General features: G+C 44.1%; 1 protein-coding gene across 1 annotated transcript in view; it reads right to left on the bottom strand.

Moving 5' to 3' along the window:
* Positions 1-17,220, bottom strand: part of MYCBP2 (MYC binding protein 2) — a 553,924-nt gene that overhangs the window by 16,288 nt on the left and 520,416 nt on the right. Inside the window, 6 exon segments of the mRNA XM_082246610.1 lie at positions 22-118; positions 1,012-1,295; positions 8,620-8,886; positions 11,293-11,373; positions 11,978-12,067; positions 13,730-13,969. Coding sequence (XP_082102736.1) covers positions 22-118; positions 1,012-1,295; positions 8,620-8,886; positions 11,293-11,373; positions 11,978-12,067; positions 13,730-13,969 — 1,059 coding nt within the window.

Below are 17,220 nucleotides of genomic sequence, written 5' to 3'. Positions count from 1 at the left end.
TCAAAGTTTGGTAATACTTACAGCTGCCATATCTTTAATCAATTTAATGATGATCTCTGAAATCTGAGTTGGAGTTGAGCCTTTCATCCACCAGTGACTCTCACCTCTCCTAAGGTAACTGATTTAAAGAGGCAAAATAACAAGAAGATAATTTTGGTTACAGAAGAAGCAGCTTGTCGTGCACCAGTTTTACTATTCATAAAATGCTTTAAGTGATACTAACGTTTTTTTTATACTTACCTGCTCTGTGCTTTGGTTTAGCACAGATCCTCCTCTTCTCGGGTCCTTCGCCATGGCTCCTGACACCCTCCCTCCTGCCCCCATAGTGAACAACTTGTCTAAGGGGGCACACAAACCGAGATGCTGCTGCGTGTCCATTCAGACAGAGCCGCGGCTCTGCCCCGCCCCCTCTCTCTTCATTGGCTCACTGACTGATTGACCGCAGTGGGCGCCAGCGGCGTCTCAGCCAATGAGGAAGAGACGCGGATACCCGAGTCTCTCATGCAACATCGCTGGATCGAGATGGGGCTCAGGTATGTTATTGGGGGGCTGCTGCACAATAAGTTAAAAAAATTGTTCTGTCTTTAGAACCACTCTAATTTAGACAACATTTGCATAATTCAATACCAACTACAATATTCACTTGATGAAAATATTTCCAGGAGAAAAAGGTATAACCCGATTTCTTATTTTACTGTTTAATTACTGTGGGCAAAAGCTCAATTTTCTCCAGGTTTCAATTCTTCAGCCTTATACATGCTAAAATAGCACAACAGTTTATAGAAACACACATGAACAAAATAAAATACATAATTAGACTAGAAAAATGTGCATTCATTGAATTTAACATTGATGTTAACATTGATGGACACAAGTCAACCTCAAAGTCTCAGATATTATTGCACCCTGGCTGAAACAAATTGTTGGAATTAGGCCAAGGTAAAGACTAGTCATTTATTTATGCAAAAGTGGCATATCCTGTGGTACAGTGTAAGAACTGGCACTACATACCTAGAATTAAAGATCATTGGCAAAGTGACCGTTGTTACGCCTTTCCCAGCACTCATCCCTGCAGTGCCAGTGATTGGTGTTCCCTTGGCCTTCAACTGGACAGTGAGTGCTTTAGCGATGCATCCCAGGAACATATCCAAAATGCCAAGCTTGTTCCAGTCTCCTTTCTCTGTAGAGTGGATGATGTCACTGATGTCTGCTGGTGGCAGCGACTTGACTCCAATGATGCTAGCCAGACGAGATGGTGTCACTTCAGGCAAAACACGACGAAGCAAAGAGGTCACCTATAAAATAAAAAAAAACAATTTCTGCATCTTTAATAGAAAGCCATATGGTATCATGTCTAAATTCTACCTGTTCATAGCACATGATGATACATTAAACATAATATTACAAATACTGGGCAATCAAGACAGATCAATGTGGATATCTAAATGTCAATAATAATTTATTAAAACCTCAAGGACGAAGGTACAACTACAAACAAATCTTTACACATGAAACCAGTTTTGTAACTTAGGCATGGGTAAAACTGTACATACATATCACTGCAACTACTTAAATGTGTCAAGGTGAATTCTACCTTGTTTTTTATTTTTCTTCATTTGGTAGTAAGAGTCGGTTCACACTAAGGCGACACGACTCCTTACTACTTCGGGAGCGACTTGTGCATTACCATGCACCACAACTTCGGTACGACTTGCAGGGACTTCACATAATGGAAGTCTATGCAAGTCGCTCTGAGGTCGCCCCGAAGTAGTACAGGACCCTTTTTTCTAATTCGGAGCGACTTGTGTCGCTCCTATTAGAACGGGTCCTGTAGCGGTCAATGGACCGCGAGGGAGCGCGACTTGTCAAACTGACCCAAAATGGTTTAATAAAAAAAAAAAAAAAAAAAGGTACCTGTATATTTCCTGAAATCACAATAACCTATCACGTATTTTGCTTTTATTTTATCCTGAGTCACTGAGTGACACTAAATAAAAAGCTTTTTTTGCTTCTATTTTTTAATTCTACCCAACACACACTTAACATGATCTTTGATCCCCCCTACCTTAACCCTAACCCTGATCTAGCTAATTTTATCTTCAATTATACACAGACTTTTTTAGTTTATATATTTTTCTAGTGATTGAGTGTCCATGCTCCTGACTTATTAGTGCAAAACTCAAAGCGGTCAGTGACTGCTCAAGTCTCCATTGCTGGAAGCAAGCTGTGCAGAGGTACACATATGCAGCTCCATGGAAGAAGATCCACTTCAGTAAGGGCGTATGTTTGTGTACACTCGGCAGCAACAGGTTAATCAAAACTAAGCAAAAGATAAATACAACCTTGCAGCATTATAGGAGAGCTCAAAAAACACTGCTGAACAGATGCCAATTGATTAGAAGTTTTGCATTTAATGCATTCTATGCATAAAGGTAAACATCCTTCTGTGCTGCATGTGTCTTCCCCCCCCCCCCCCCAAGCTCCCCTTATACTTACCTGAGTCCGATTTCGATCCAGCGATGTGCATGAGAGTAGAGACTCTCCCGACTCTGTCCCTCTCCACTGGGTCTGACTGATATCAGCAGGAGCAGCTGTCAATCAAATTCTGTGTCAAAGAAGCGGCGAGCGGGGCTGAGCAGCACTGTCTGTGTTAATGGACACAGACAAGGCAGGCCAGGATTAAGCCTGTACGAGTGCCCCCTTTGGAAGCAGCACCCTATGGGGGCACTAGTCAAAGAGGAGGAACCAGGAGCACTGACGGGGGACCCCAGAAGAGGAGGCTTGGGGCTGCTTTGTGCCAAACCATTGCACAAAAAAAGGATAACCTGTTTATTTTAAAGAGGAAAAAAACACAAAAAAAACCCTGATGCTTTAATGTTACTTTAATAGTGACTTTAATAATGACAAAAATGGGATTTCTGACTTATCGTAAAATCCATTTCTCTGATGTTCATTGACGGACACAGCTCCTATATTCATAGCCATTGGGTTATACTGCCCCCTACAAGAGTAGGACACTAGGCAGATAATAATTCTAGCTACACCCATGGGCAGTCCCAGGGGGTATACTCCCTCTCTCTGCTATAGCCACTCAGTTTTGTTACAAGCAGTGTCAGGAGAATTAGGACTCCACAGAGGGGTGGGGGCTGTGTCCGTCAATGAACATCAGAGAAATGAATTTTACGGTAAGCAAAAAATCCCATTTTCTCTTTTGTTCATTGACTGACACAGCTCCTGATATTCATAAACACTGGGACGTCCCAAAGCAGTGTTAAACATGAGGTGTGGGAACAACAAAAAAATACCCAAGGCTAAACAGCCAACCAGGTAACAGAAGATCAACGTAACAACTGGAGCCCACCTGAAAAAAAAAAAAAACACACCCTCAAAGAGGATCAGGTCCTCAAACCGCAGCCTGCAAAACCTTGCGGCCAAAAGAAGCATCCGCAGATGCCAACACATCCACTTTATAAAACTTTGTAAATTGTGCACCGATGACCAGGTGGCTGCCTTGCAAACCTGTGTCACTGACGCCTGATGACGGAAAGCCCAGGAGGCACTAAGCACCCTTGATAGGCAACGGAGGAACCCGACCCCTGATGGAATCTCCTGAACCACAGTCTGTCTGATCCATCTGGAAATGGTCACAGGGGAAGCGGACAATCCATAGCGAAGATCCACCCTATCCCTGCGAATCACCAGGTAAGGTGAACCACCGGATAACGCCGCCAGTTACGACACCCTGCACGCAGAGGTGATAGACACTAAAAAGGCCACCTTCTAGGACAGCGTAAGCAGGGGAATCTCCCAAATATTTTCAAAAGGAGGCTTCTGTAGAGGTGAAAGCACCAAATTAAGATCCCAAGGCGGCAAAGGAGCCCGCACTGGAGAAACCAAATGTCGAAAACCCTGAAGAAAGGTACGCACCCAGGAGTGTGTGACCAAAAGTTCAATGGAAGAAGACCTGAAACGATACCTGGCCCTTGATGTTACTCATGGCCATTTTCTGTTCAACCCTCCATTGAAGGAAGGTTAAGACCCGAGCCACCGAGAAGGAGCGAGGATGAACCCCAAGAGACTCACACCATGCAATGTACGTCTTCCACGTACAATGGTAGATCTTCCTAGAAGTAGATTTCCTAGCTTTCAACAGTGTAGGAATCACCAACTCAGATAAACCCCTATCCTTCAGCACCTGGCGTTCAGCAGCCAAGCCGACAAAGCCAGCGACTGTAAAGCAGGATGAAAAATCGGTCCTTGGGACAGCTGATTCTCCCTGAGAGGAAGCTGCCAAGGAACGTCGGGGACCAGCTGCACCAGATCAGCGTACCAAGCCCAACGGGACCAGTCCAGAGCCACTAAGATGACCAGAATCCCTTCTGCCGCGATCCTGCGTAGAAGTCTGGGCAAAAGCTTCAGATGAGGGAAGGCGTAAATCAGACGATACTGACCCCACGGGCCACCAGCGTGTCTGTGGTGTCCACCTGGGGATCTCTTGACCGAGCCCCAAACCTCTGCACCTTTCTGTTGAGCCAAGACGCCAACAAATCCACCTTGAGGGGTGGCCCACTGCAGACACAGCTGATGAAACACCTCCAGATTAAGGGAACACTGCCCGTGGTCCAACGCCTGCCAACTGAGGTATTGCGCCTGCCAATTTTCCACCCCGGGAATGTGTACGGCAGAGAGGGCTGGAAAAAAACGTTCTGCCCACCTTAGAATGTCGGCTATCTCCAGAGTCGCCAAGACACTTCTTGTGCCCCCTTGGTGATTGACATAAGCCACGGCCGTGGCATTGTCCGATTGAATGCACACTAGACAACTCTGAAGACGATCCATCCAATGATCCAGACAAAGGTCACGGTGTAGGAGCTTAGCCCACTCAGTCAGAGTTTTTGTAACTAGGGCATTGGTGGATACAGGCCTCATTGCCGAACCAGCCAGAGTGTACATATAGTGCAGGCCACAGCCTCCGCCTTCCAGGCGCCTGGATCCTTAAGGCTCCGTTCACATGTGGGCGTTATTGGAGCGTTTTTCTGCTCACTAATCAGCTCTCAAAACGCCCAACAAGACAAATCCCATTCATTGCAATGACCCCTGTTCACATCTGAGCGTTTTGACGCCCTAAGGAAAACGCCCAACGCTCAAAAAAGTACTTGAGCTTCTTTTTGGGCAGATCACAGGCGTTTTGTCCCATAGACCTCAATGTAAAGTGATATTTGGCGTTTCACAGGCGTTTTACAAGCGTTTAGTTGCTCCTGATCAGCTCAAACAGCACAACTCTCCACCCAGCTCTCCACCCAGGTCTCCACCCCCTTTGCATGCCTCTGCTGTGAGCACATTTTCCTGAAACATGGAGAACAGCAGTTAGGCAGTTTAGGTGACCAGACCCTGCCATACCAAGGTGACCGTAGCCTGCTGCCATACCAGGGTGACCGTAATGTAGTTTAGGTGAACTGACTCTGCTATGCCAGGCTGACCAAACTCTTCCATGCCAAGGTGACCGTAACGAAGTTTAGGTGAACTGACTCTACTATGCCAGGCTGACCAAACTCTTCCATGCCAAGGTGACTAATGTAGTTTAGGGTAAATTGACTCTGCTATGCCAAGGTGACCGTAATGTAGATATATATATGGAATCAAAAAACACAATTTTGAAGCCCTAAAACCCAATAAATGCCCCTAAAAAGTGCCTAGGGTTCTGGATCATGCCCCAGGGACTATGAATCAGGCAAAAAAAAGTTCTTAAAAATTGTCGTTTTTGATAGAGAGACAATTATTGAAAAAAATAAAAAAAAATAAAAAAAATAAAAAAAAAAAGATTTCTTTGGATTTAGTTTTAATTTTAGTGTCTGGGGGGTCTAAAAAGTGTACCTGTGAAGTTTCAGCTCTGTAGCATGTCCAGAACCATAAAAAAAAAAGATCATGCAGAAGAGGAGGTCCCTGGGAGGTCCAATGCAGAGGAGGAGGTCCCTGGGAGGTTCCTTTGCAAATGTTGTAAAAAAAACACTCTGCTTTTCCATTGGTCACCAAAAACACCTGTTAAAAACGCCCAAAAAAACGCCTGTAAAACGCTTGCAAAAACGCCTATAAAAACGCCTGTAAAACGCCTGAAAAACGATAAACAAACGCCTGAAAGACGCCAACGCCTACATGTGAACGGAGCCTAAAGGCTGGGGACGCATCCACTGGAATCATGGTTGCCTTGTTTAACCTGGAAACCGGAGGGTCCACCACCGGTGGCACAGTCCACTTCTTAAGAAGGGATTCCTCATAGGGGTAACGCCTAGTAAAGCGCTTAGGGACCCCACGGGAATGCTTTGGTCGTCCCTACTTTTTAGTGAAAATTCTGTCAAAATAGGCAGGGAAAGGAAACACCTTTGCCACTTTCGGATGGCTTGCGAGTGCCAAAGGGCACCTGCGCCTCCATTGCAGCTTCAGCTGCGTCCTCCATCTTCAGGGTCTCATGCACAGATACAATCAGTGCTTCCACCTGCGCCTTTTCGTGCGCGGTCGCAGATATGGGGGAATCATCCCCCTATCAGAGAATTCCAGGCGCCTGGTTTCAGACCCAGCGGGGTGACCCACGTCCGGGGCGGCTGAAGCCGATTCAGGATCTGATGAGACCGATGAGGCAGGGGGCGCTTTTTTCTAGCCCGTCACCCGCGAGCCACCTCCAACCAGGACACAAGGGACTTCAGGATCGATATCAGTATATGGATGAATGGTTGGGACCCAGAGGGCCCCGCAGCTTCAGAGAGGGGATCAGATTGGGAAATGTGCTCCAAAGACTCCATGAGTCACTAGGGGGACCCCACAAAAAGTGTAAAACACTGCTAAGGCACAACACCCACCGGGCTGGCAGCAACACCCGGTCGCCAGGCACAATGCACCAAGCAATCCTCAGCAGAGAGGGAGAGGACCCCACCGGACTCACCACCCACATAAACATGCACCTGTAGCCACCAGGAGAATCTGCACTACACGTGTGGCGATCAGGAAGTAAAATGATCCAGGAGTCTGCACCAGGGGATGAGGAGGGGCTCCAACCACCAAAATCGCCGCCCACAGGGCTCCACTGTCATGACCGCCACTATTTCCTATGGCAAACCACAAGAAAATGGCTGCCGGACAATACAAACACTAGAAACACAGGCTACAACAAAAATGGCGGACCCGTGCGGCACTACGAAGCTTGCAGGGACCCAGGAGGGAGACCAGAGTTCAAGGACAGATCCAGGCAGGACAGGGGACCCTGGCAGGAGGTCCCCCCTCACCTGTTAGCTCCCTGCCCACATCCCAGGAAAGTGGCCAGACAGCCCAAATAGCCCCAGCGTGGAGGAGGGGGGCAGGAGGAGGGGGGCAGGATGAGGGACTTGGCAAGAGGGGGTGCCTGCTGGAACCAGGGGGTCCAACTGTCCCAAGGAGGGGCCCAAGTCCACCCCAAAACCCTCCAGGGGGAGAGGGGGGATAGCTACTCACCATACAAGGAACCAGGCGGGCACCGCTCCAGACAGAACCCCTCTCCATCGAAATGGTGGGACTGACAACCAGGAGGAAGGCTGCGACTTGGGCCGAAACCAGTCATATGCGACCTTGCGAGGCGTTTAACTTGCAGGCCAGCCCCTGTCCAGTGGGGCTATGTCAGGGCAGAGCTGAGCTCCGGCTAGACTGGGGTGACCACTAGAACTAGACCACTAGATCTAGATTATCCAGCCAGTCGCCCAGTCCGGCAATTGATTGAATATCTCACAAAAAAAAAAAAAATCCAGGAGAAAAAAAAATTTTGGATCTAAAAAATGTTGCCAGGACCAAAGATCCCAGCAGGGAAATAGGTCCTTACTCCTGACTATGCAGAAAAAAAAAAACAAAAAAAAAAAAAACACTGAGTGGCTATAGCAGAAAGGGAGTATACCCCTTGCCCATGGGAGTAGCCAGAATTATTTTCTGCCTAGTGTCCTACTCCTGTAGGGGGCAGTATAACCCAATGGTTATGAATATCAGGAGCTGTGTCCTTTAATGAATGAAAGAGAAATAGAAATATTATATTCACAGGCTACGCCCTTTACAATTATATGGCTGGAGAATGCCATTTATCCAAATACACTGTTCAGCCTAACTTGCGCAAACTACCATGTTTGGGCCTAGAAAGCCATCACAACAAACCCTGAAACAGATGCCCAAACATGCGCATTTAACAAAGAAAGAAAGTGGATTATATTCAGGCAATTTTGCTATAAGCCCCTCACTGACTATACTTTCTAATAAATGTTTCAGTAAGGAGAAGAGTGAATCCTTAAACATCCATTCTAATAGTAGATCCATCAAGTTGATCCAGTTGTTTGCTGGATTTGCCAATCTGCTGTTTAGAGCAGTGAACATGGGCTCTCTGTTTGGCTATCTCACAATGAGGCTGGTGTTTTATAAAAACACAGCGTGTGTCCCCTGTTCCAATAAGAGGTAGGAGTGTTTCCAAAACTTCCCTACAGAAAAAGTCGAATGATTTGGTAAATTTGGCTCTATGCAGGTCTAAAATGTGAGTTTCCCCAAACAGGTATGATTATGTTGTGAACAAGCAGAAACTTCTTGTAAAAGGTAAATTAAAGTTGATGCACTCACCTGTCTCTGTACTCTGGGAGAAGCTGTGTGCAGCAGGTGGAAGAGATCTTGCAGTAAAGTCAACTGCTGAGCTAAATACTGCCTTCCAACATTAGACCCACTCAGAGCAAGTACCATAGACAGCAGTTCAAAACAATAAGCATCAGAAGATGCATCCTCATCATTTGGCTGTGAGTTTGCATTTTCCTTGCTGGAAATAGCATGTTCCCACTCTTCTCGGACACGTGTAGCCTCCATTCTGATTGCTTGTACAATGTGGGCACATACCTGTAAGTCATATGATGCATAATCATCAGGAAACACATCAGCTCTCAAAATGTAAATTCAGTTAAATTTATGCATACTATTTAGAATATTTCCCAACCATTATATACAACAAAAAATTAGGTATATGTAAACCCAAAATTGATTTTTCAGTATGCTTGACATCATATCTCATTCGGTTTATTTAATTTTTAAACATCAGTTGCAAAGTTTCTTAGGCCGGCCATAGACTGTTAAAGGGACCGGTCAAGATTTGAATCGTGTGTGGGCCGGATTAATTGTACCAAGTTGATGGATCAACTTGAGTACAACCAGCCTGCCAGATTCACTTATGATTATCGCTAGTGGCTGCTATAGCTGCTAGCAATATTCACCATGTCCCCCCGCTGGAGATGACTTTCCCTTCCCGCCCCCCCCCCCCCACTGGGAGCACACAATTGCTCGGCAGGGGGGATTCCCGTCAGCGGAAGGCCACGCCCCTAGTGGCTATATAATAAGCTGCAGAGACCAGAGACCGGCATTATTACCGGGACAGGGTCGGAGGAGGACCGGAGGAAGAAGACCAGAGGAGGCAAAAGAGCAGAAGGGCAAAAGAGCAGAAGAGGGAAGAAGACAAGAAGAGCGGAGAGGAGAAGACAAGAAGAGCGGAGAAGACTGGATGAAAATTTTTAATAAATTTTTCAAAACTTCTCCTGTCATTATTTACATACACTGCCTTTTATGGGGTGAATGGGTAGGGGTACAGTGTACCCCCATACCCATTCACATAGGGAGGGAGTCCGGGATCTGGGGGGCCCCATTGTTAAAGGGGGCTTGCAGATTCCGATGAGCCCTTTGCCCGCAGACCCCCACAACCACAGGCCAGGGTTGTGGGGAAGAGGCCCTTGTCCTCATCAACATGGGGGCAAGGTGCTTTGGGGTGGGGGGGTGCAGAGCCCCCCCCTGCCCCAAAGCACCCACACCCCCCATGGTGAGGGCGTGTGGCCTGGTATGGTCCAGGGGGGTGGGGCCACTCGCTCGTTCCCTCCCCTTTCCTGGGCTGCATGCTCGGATAAGGGTTTGGTATGGATTTTGGGGGGGGGACCCCATGCAGTTTTTCTGGCGTGGGGCTACCCTCAAATTCCATACCAGAACCGAAGGGCCTGGGGGGGAACCCCACGCTGTTTTTTTACAATTTTGGCGTGGAGTTCCCCCTCAAGATTCTCACAGCGCAAGTCGCACCGCAAGTCAGATCATTCTGATCCGACTTACGATGCGTCTTCTATTCAAATCAATAGGCTCCCATAGGGAACCATTGATTTTGAATGGAAGAGAAAAAAAAAAACGTACAACGTGGCTTAACGCACGTTAAGCCACGTTATTCAGCCTTTAGCAGCGTCAGACGTTTTTACAGCTTGACGCTGCAGCTCCAGAACGCACAGGTCCTGGGTTTTTTTTTTGAGCTGTAAAACGCCTGTGCCACTTGGAGCTGCTAAAAGCTCTATGTGTGCATAGAATAACATGGATGGGCATTCTGCAGCTGCAAAAAAAAAAAAACGTCTGACGCTCCTAACAGCAGCTCCAAAAACGTCCAGTGTGCATGGGGCCTTACTGTTGCCCATTCAGGTAGCTTTACTGACATGTGTAACAGATTCAGTTCTTAAGAAGCGGTGCTATTACTGCACCAGATTCAAAAAGACGTACCCCCAAGTTCATAGCTAACAAAACTGAGGGTAATTAAGACCAACTCCAAAATGGTGTACAGAGACAGGCAGAGTGCCTGTCTCTGTACACCGTGCAGTAGATGTCATATTTGCTGAAGCTACCCCCTCCCCTCCCTACATGTCTTTGGTAAGGATACTGTCCGCTTCACAGGCAGCAGCCTTCTAGTAACCGGTAAGGTTGATAGCAGGCGAAACCTGAAGGGAAAGCTCAGACACTAATTTCCCATCAGGTCTGCTTACTGTGATTAACAGCAGACAGTGGGTAGATTCTATAGCCAATAGGAGGCTATTTGATATGGATTTATCCACTGTCAATCACAAGGAGATTGTAGACCCGATGAGGGACTAGTGTCTTAATCTCCATTATGCTCTGCCAAAAAAAATTCTTAGCTGCTGCACTATTTGACAGCTGCAGTGATAGCAGGAAGCGAAGCTGTCCTGGGGGTGTAGTGTCTGCATGCCGTATGTGCCCAAAATACAGGTACCAGACCAACTTCTGTTGTATGGAGGCACATTGGAATTCTAAAGAGTCTAAGACATGCTTTATGAATACTATTTTAATATCCCAGGATTTAAAGCCATAGTCACACAAGCACAAAAAAACAAACCATAACATATTACAATTCTAAAAAAACAAACACTATCTGTAGCAGATTATCACCTAATTGAATCTATATATAACTAGAACTGTGGAATGATGACATACCTGTTTTTGTAAGTTTGTGAGTTTACTTCTGCTAAATATGATACCAACCATGTGTTCCTTGAGGTCTGCATCAGAAGTTGCCTGCAAAAGAAAAAAAAAAACATTGAGACACTAACATACTGTATAATCTCCAACATAAGCAACTTTATGGCATTAGAAAGAGCTGTTCTAATGGATGTCCTGGGAAGGACTACCTCCCATGAAGTAAAAATCTGAGCAGATAACTATTGAATGGGGGTGTCAGTGGAAACCCGTTTGTCCACCAGTTATCAAAGGAGGTCTAAAATTAGCCTTTCCTGCAGGTAATCTGAAGGTTTTTGGGTAGCTTGCTTCTAACAATGAAATAAAGCTTTAGAGACATGAATCACATACAACATATACTGCAAATAATGCTTTCATATTTTTTTGGGTATGTAGGATTGCTTTTGAATGTTGCAAAAACCTATGGGGATGGGAGTGATCAGTAATTTTTATTTTAGAGGCCATGGAAGACAACTAAATACAGTGATAATTACTAAAGACTTTACCAGTGGTACATGATTCAACTCAGGATATGTGTATTAAATATATCAAAATGTGCCTTGTTGATAACAGTGACAGAGTTTAATGCCATGTTCCCGCAGACTAAAAGGAGATAGATTTGTTCATATCTTAAGACAGTAGTCTTAAGACAGTTTCAGTATACCTTTTCCTCGCCCTCAGGTGAGGATAGCAGAGCTTTCTCCTCTTGTTCTGGTGTTGGTTCTGCATCTCCAGAGATCAACTTGCCAAATACCTGTGAAACAAAAGAAAATTTTCTTATTTAGTAAGTATATGAGCAAATGACAAAACTGCATACATCTACATCATAAATGCAATTCAGTATATTACAGATATTTGCATCCAATCAGACATGGAAATTTACAAAAGCTGTCCTGCTGTGAATAAGATCACAGCCTGACACCGCTAAAGAATATTCAGTTCTACAACATACTTATTTAAACTTACCTACTTCTGTGAAAATACACTACCACCTGTGTTCTGGGGGAGCAACTGTACATGTACTGTAACGCACACATCTAATAAATGGGAAGAAATAGATCTGGGAAGTATCTCATTTATCCAGGTTCTTTGTGACGAAACATGTTGGGTCGAGCTTAGTGGTGACGTCATCACACCCCCTTTAGCTGAGTTGTGCTTCTGTTACATGCTAGTCTCGTTAGTGTAATGTGAGTGCTTTTCTTTTTATAATAAAAACGGTGTCATCTCCTGCTACACTATGGAGTTCCTCTCTCCTTTATGCTGGATGTTACTTGTCCGAATTTTGCAGGAGTTTGAGCAAGAGAGATGTATTCGACCTATCAGTGGAAGTACGCAGAAATATTTAAACACTGCAAGACCTCTTATGCTTTAAGGTCTGAATTTCTGGTAAGCAGTGTGTTTATCATCTGACAGCCCATTCAAACCACATGGAGTGCATTCTTTCTGCATCAAAAACACATGGAGATTGGATTATATGGATTAGAATGGCATAGTTCACACCAGTGCAGTGCAATCAAGTTCCGGAAAAAAAAAAAAAAAAAAAAGTACAACACGCTGCTTTTTTCTGCACTAAACTGTACTGGAATGTGGTACAAAGCATCAAAGAAGCACCGAACCCCAGTACAGTGGAGACAACAAAAAATTCTGGAACGCAACTGGAAATGTATAAAAAATTGCGATAACGTGCATGCAGAAATGCATCCGGAACACATCTAAAGGACGTTTTTGCAAAGTAAAAGTGAAATTTTTGTTAGCACTGATCACTGTAATAATGTGATTGGTCCCCAAAAAAAGTGTCCGTTAGGTGTTTGATTTGTCCGCTGCAATGTCGCAGTCGCTGATTGCCGCCATTGCTAGTAAAAAAAAAAAAAAAAAAAAAAAAAAAAAAACAAATTCCATAAAAATATCCCATTGTTCGTAGACGCTATAACCTTTGCGCAAACCAATCAATATACGCTTACTGATATTTTTGTACGAAAAATATGTAGCAGAATACATATTGGCCTAAAATTTATGAAGAAATTAGATTTTTTACATTTTTTTTATTTTTATTTGTGAAAAAAAAGGACATACATTTTATTTGGGTACAGCATCACATGACTGCACAATTGTCAATTAAAGTAATGCAGTGCCATGTCGCAAAAAATGGCCTGGCAATTAAGGGGCTAAAACCTTTGGTGGCTGAAGTGGTTAAAGGACTACAAAACCACTAACTTTTTAACTTTTAATTCTAAGATTCTTAAATTGAAAAGAACAAATGTATTAAAATTGTATCTTTCTATATCAATGGGTAGGTCTGTTTGTACTGGGTTTTATCCCCCCCCCCCCTTTAGAAACTCAGCTAGCATGTTCCAGGACAATTAACAGATGTCACTCCATAAAAACAAGGTTAGTACGATTTGTTGTTGTCACTTACCTGTGAAGTTATCAGTCTGAACACACGCAGTGTCTCCGATTCACAATTTCTTTGTTGTGCTACGCTAGCTGAAATCTGTCCAGCTATTTTTATGGACTCGCCATCTTTCCAGCCAAGCACTTTAACTTGCCGCACTCTCAGTGTATTCTCAGGACCCTTCAACTCAACCTTGATGATATGGTTATCTCCTCCAGGAAGCTCACTTGTTACCCAGCCAATGTGCCTAGAATCCAAGTCAGCCTTGAAGTAGAAATAGACTGTTACAATCTTAAGGTCAACAATCCCACATATTTATGACACCAAAAAAAGCTCTCAAGACTGGAGGGTATTAAAAAATTTGTTAGAATGGAGGTAATCAATTAATCAACAAATATACTACACAAAGCTCCAAATCTTTGTAATTCCTTCAGAAATGTGTAACATCAAGACTTTTTTTTTTTTATCAAAGCTCGTCTGTAGTGGATATCTACAGATCATGCTTTTTACAATATATTTGGGTAGTAGCACAGTTGTATTGGCATCCATTTAAATGGAAACTGTCTGGCTAAACATTAAAAGCCTTTCTCCTGAAAGTGAAAGCTCTGGGGCATCATCCTTTGTCACCAACCCAGAATGGGCGTGCAGCCACTGAATTGTCAGGACACCAGTTTAGAGACAGACTAGGTATGAAAGGAAGGATATGATTGGCACTTTCACCTAGAATGTGCATCGTCAAAATCAATTATGGCGACACTCTTATTTTTATCCTAAGAGGCTCCTTTTAAAAGAACTACAGATAAAGACAATGCACTGACAGCAGATCTATGCAATGCAGAGGGTGGGTCTGAGTTCTAAAAAAACAGGGCTCCTCTTTAAAGTGTATTTCCACCAAGTTGGCATAACACCTACTATATATTAAAATGTTCCAATTCACATAAACCTTAAAAAAAATGCCACTTGCCTTTTTAATTTTCTGAAAAATCCTACTCCCCTAGCAAACCATGCACTGTATACCATAAACAAAACAAAACAATGCATCAGTCCATAAAGTGTCCTTTGGTATGAATTTGCTTGCGTATGCTTAATCTTTCATAAAAAACAGGCTTGTGTTCACATATCCAAACGACTGCTTCCTTAATTAGTGTTCACCACTATGTGCTCCAATCATCTACATACATTAGTGATAATCCCCTTATTACATAATAACCGTACATATAATTTGGCAGGGCGGCCACTTTACATATACGTGATTTTGCTTTAAGGCTCTGGGGGGGGTGCCGAAGCCATGCTCCCGCTGTGATAAGGCACAGCAGGAGGCCAGTCCGCTGGACCAGCGGCCACCGCCGGCCTCCCGCAATTTCAGACAGGAAGGGAGAGATTGTGTGTTCCTAGTAATCAGGAACACCGATCTCCCTCTTACTGCAGCCAATCCACTCCCCCCACAGTTAGAAAACATTCCTTAGGAGCACACTTAACCCCTTGATCGCCCCTGATAACCCCTTCTCTGCCAGTGTCATTTATACAGTAGCAGTGCATATTATTTAGCACTGATCACTGTATTGATGTCACTGGTCCCCAAAAACTGTCAGTGTCAGATTTGTCCGCTGTCCTACTAAAAATTGCTGATTGCCACCATTACTAATAAAAACAAATTTTAAAAAAGTCCATAAATCTATCCCAAAGTTTGTAAACGCTATAACTTCTTGCGCAAACCAATTAAAGCGGAGTTCCACCCTGGAATTTTTTTTTTTTTTTTTAAAAATACCCCCGGGACAGTCAGGGCTAGTGCATTCCACAATGGCTAGCCTCTGATCTGTCCCGGGTTGCACTTACCTGTTAGGACAAATACTTACCTTGAAAACGTCTTGTCCAGCGCTGCCATCTCAGATGTGGGCAGCTTGAAGCCAGCGAGATCCTCTTCGGCGTTCTCTTTGGTCCCTCGATGCCCTGCGTCGGCCCTGCCGTCACTTCCGGTGAGCGCGCGTCATCCCTCCACAGCTTCTGGGCATGCCCAAAAGCTGTTTAGAAGGGGATGACGCGCGCGCCCCGGAACCGACGTCGGGCCGGTGCAGGCGCAATGATTCCTGGGAGCGATGACGTCCAGCTCCCAGGAATCATTGCAGAGCCAGGAAGTGACGACAGGCCGCGGCCGAGGAAGGAGGAAGAAGGAAGTAAGGTAAGTATATTTTCTTCGCTACGAAGTAAAAAAAAAAAAAAAAAATGCGATTATCCATTTCTTTTTCAGGTGACCCGGAGTGAGAAGATGGAGGTAAAATATGTAGCAGAATACAAATTGGCCTAAACTGATAAAGAAATTTTGATTTTTTTTTTTTGGGAAGGTTTTATAGCAGAAAGTAAACAATATATATTTTTTTTTTTCAAAATTGTTAGTATTTTTATTTTGTAAATAGCGCAAAAAATAAAAACTGCAGAGGTGATCAAATACCATCAAAAGAAAGCTCTTTTTGTGGGAAAAAAGGACATCAATTTTATTTGGGTACAGCGTCGCACGACCGCGCAATTGTCTGTTAAAGCAACGCAGTGCGGTATCGCAAAAAAGGGCCTGGTCATTAAAGGGGTAAAACCTTCTGGGGCTGAAGTGGTTAATAAACCGGTTGTTTTAAAAGATAAAGCACTATGTCCAGCTTTCTCACTTTATGATTTGGACGTATGGGGAGAGGTGTAAGAGTTGTCGTCTAAATTCAAGATTGCCACCAAAGGAGTGAAGCAGTATAAAACAGATCCCCAGAGAGGGGCAAAAGTGCATATAGACCATTGGTTGGTCTTATCCCCCAGGTGAGGGCACAACTGATGAGGGGATTATCACTAATGTATGTGGATGATTGGAGCACATAGTGGCGAACACTAAGGAAGCAGCCATTTGGATATGTGAACACAATCCTGTTTTTTATGAAAGATTGAGCATATGCATGGAAATTCATACCAAAGGACACTTTATGGACTGATGCATTGTTTGTTTTGTTTATGGTATATATGGTTTGATAGGATATGCCGATTCTGAAAATGCAAACAGATTTAAAGGGATACTAGCACATTAGCATTTGGGAGCGCAACACCACTTTTTAATATCATTTTGCACATAGATACAAGTTTAGAGAGTCTGTATAGGTGTGAGCGATCTGCTTTTAAGTTTTTAGTTTTGTAGTCTTATGGCACTCCATAGTACACCCATTTTTCACTAGGTTTACCATAATTAACACAGTCTGTACTCTTCATTATCAGTAGTGAAATAGATCAAAGGTCTGGGTGGTAAATTAAATGCTAATGCACTGTTCAATCAATCTGTTCCCAAGCACATTGCAAGTTATTCTGAAAAGTACAAGCTCCCCAGAATACTGTGTTTAATATGTATAATACTGCTCTAAAGAAAATAGAAAATTATTTTAGGTATGCTGTGTGAATAGGATGACAAATAGTTGCGGTTTCCCAAAATTAGCTCCAAAGGCTGAAGTACACTAAAGGTGTTGCAGGCAGAAAGTAAAATGCAGTTT

This window comes from Pelophylax lessonae (genome assembly GCF_965119305.1).
Source record: "Pelophylax lessonae genome assembly, chromosome: 2".
NCBI classification, from domain to species: Eukaryota; Metazoa; Chordata; class Amphibia; order Anura; family Ranidae; genus Pelophylax; species Pelophylax lessonae.
This window is presented reverse-complemented; position numbering and strand designations above follow the sequence as displayed.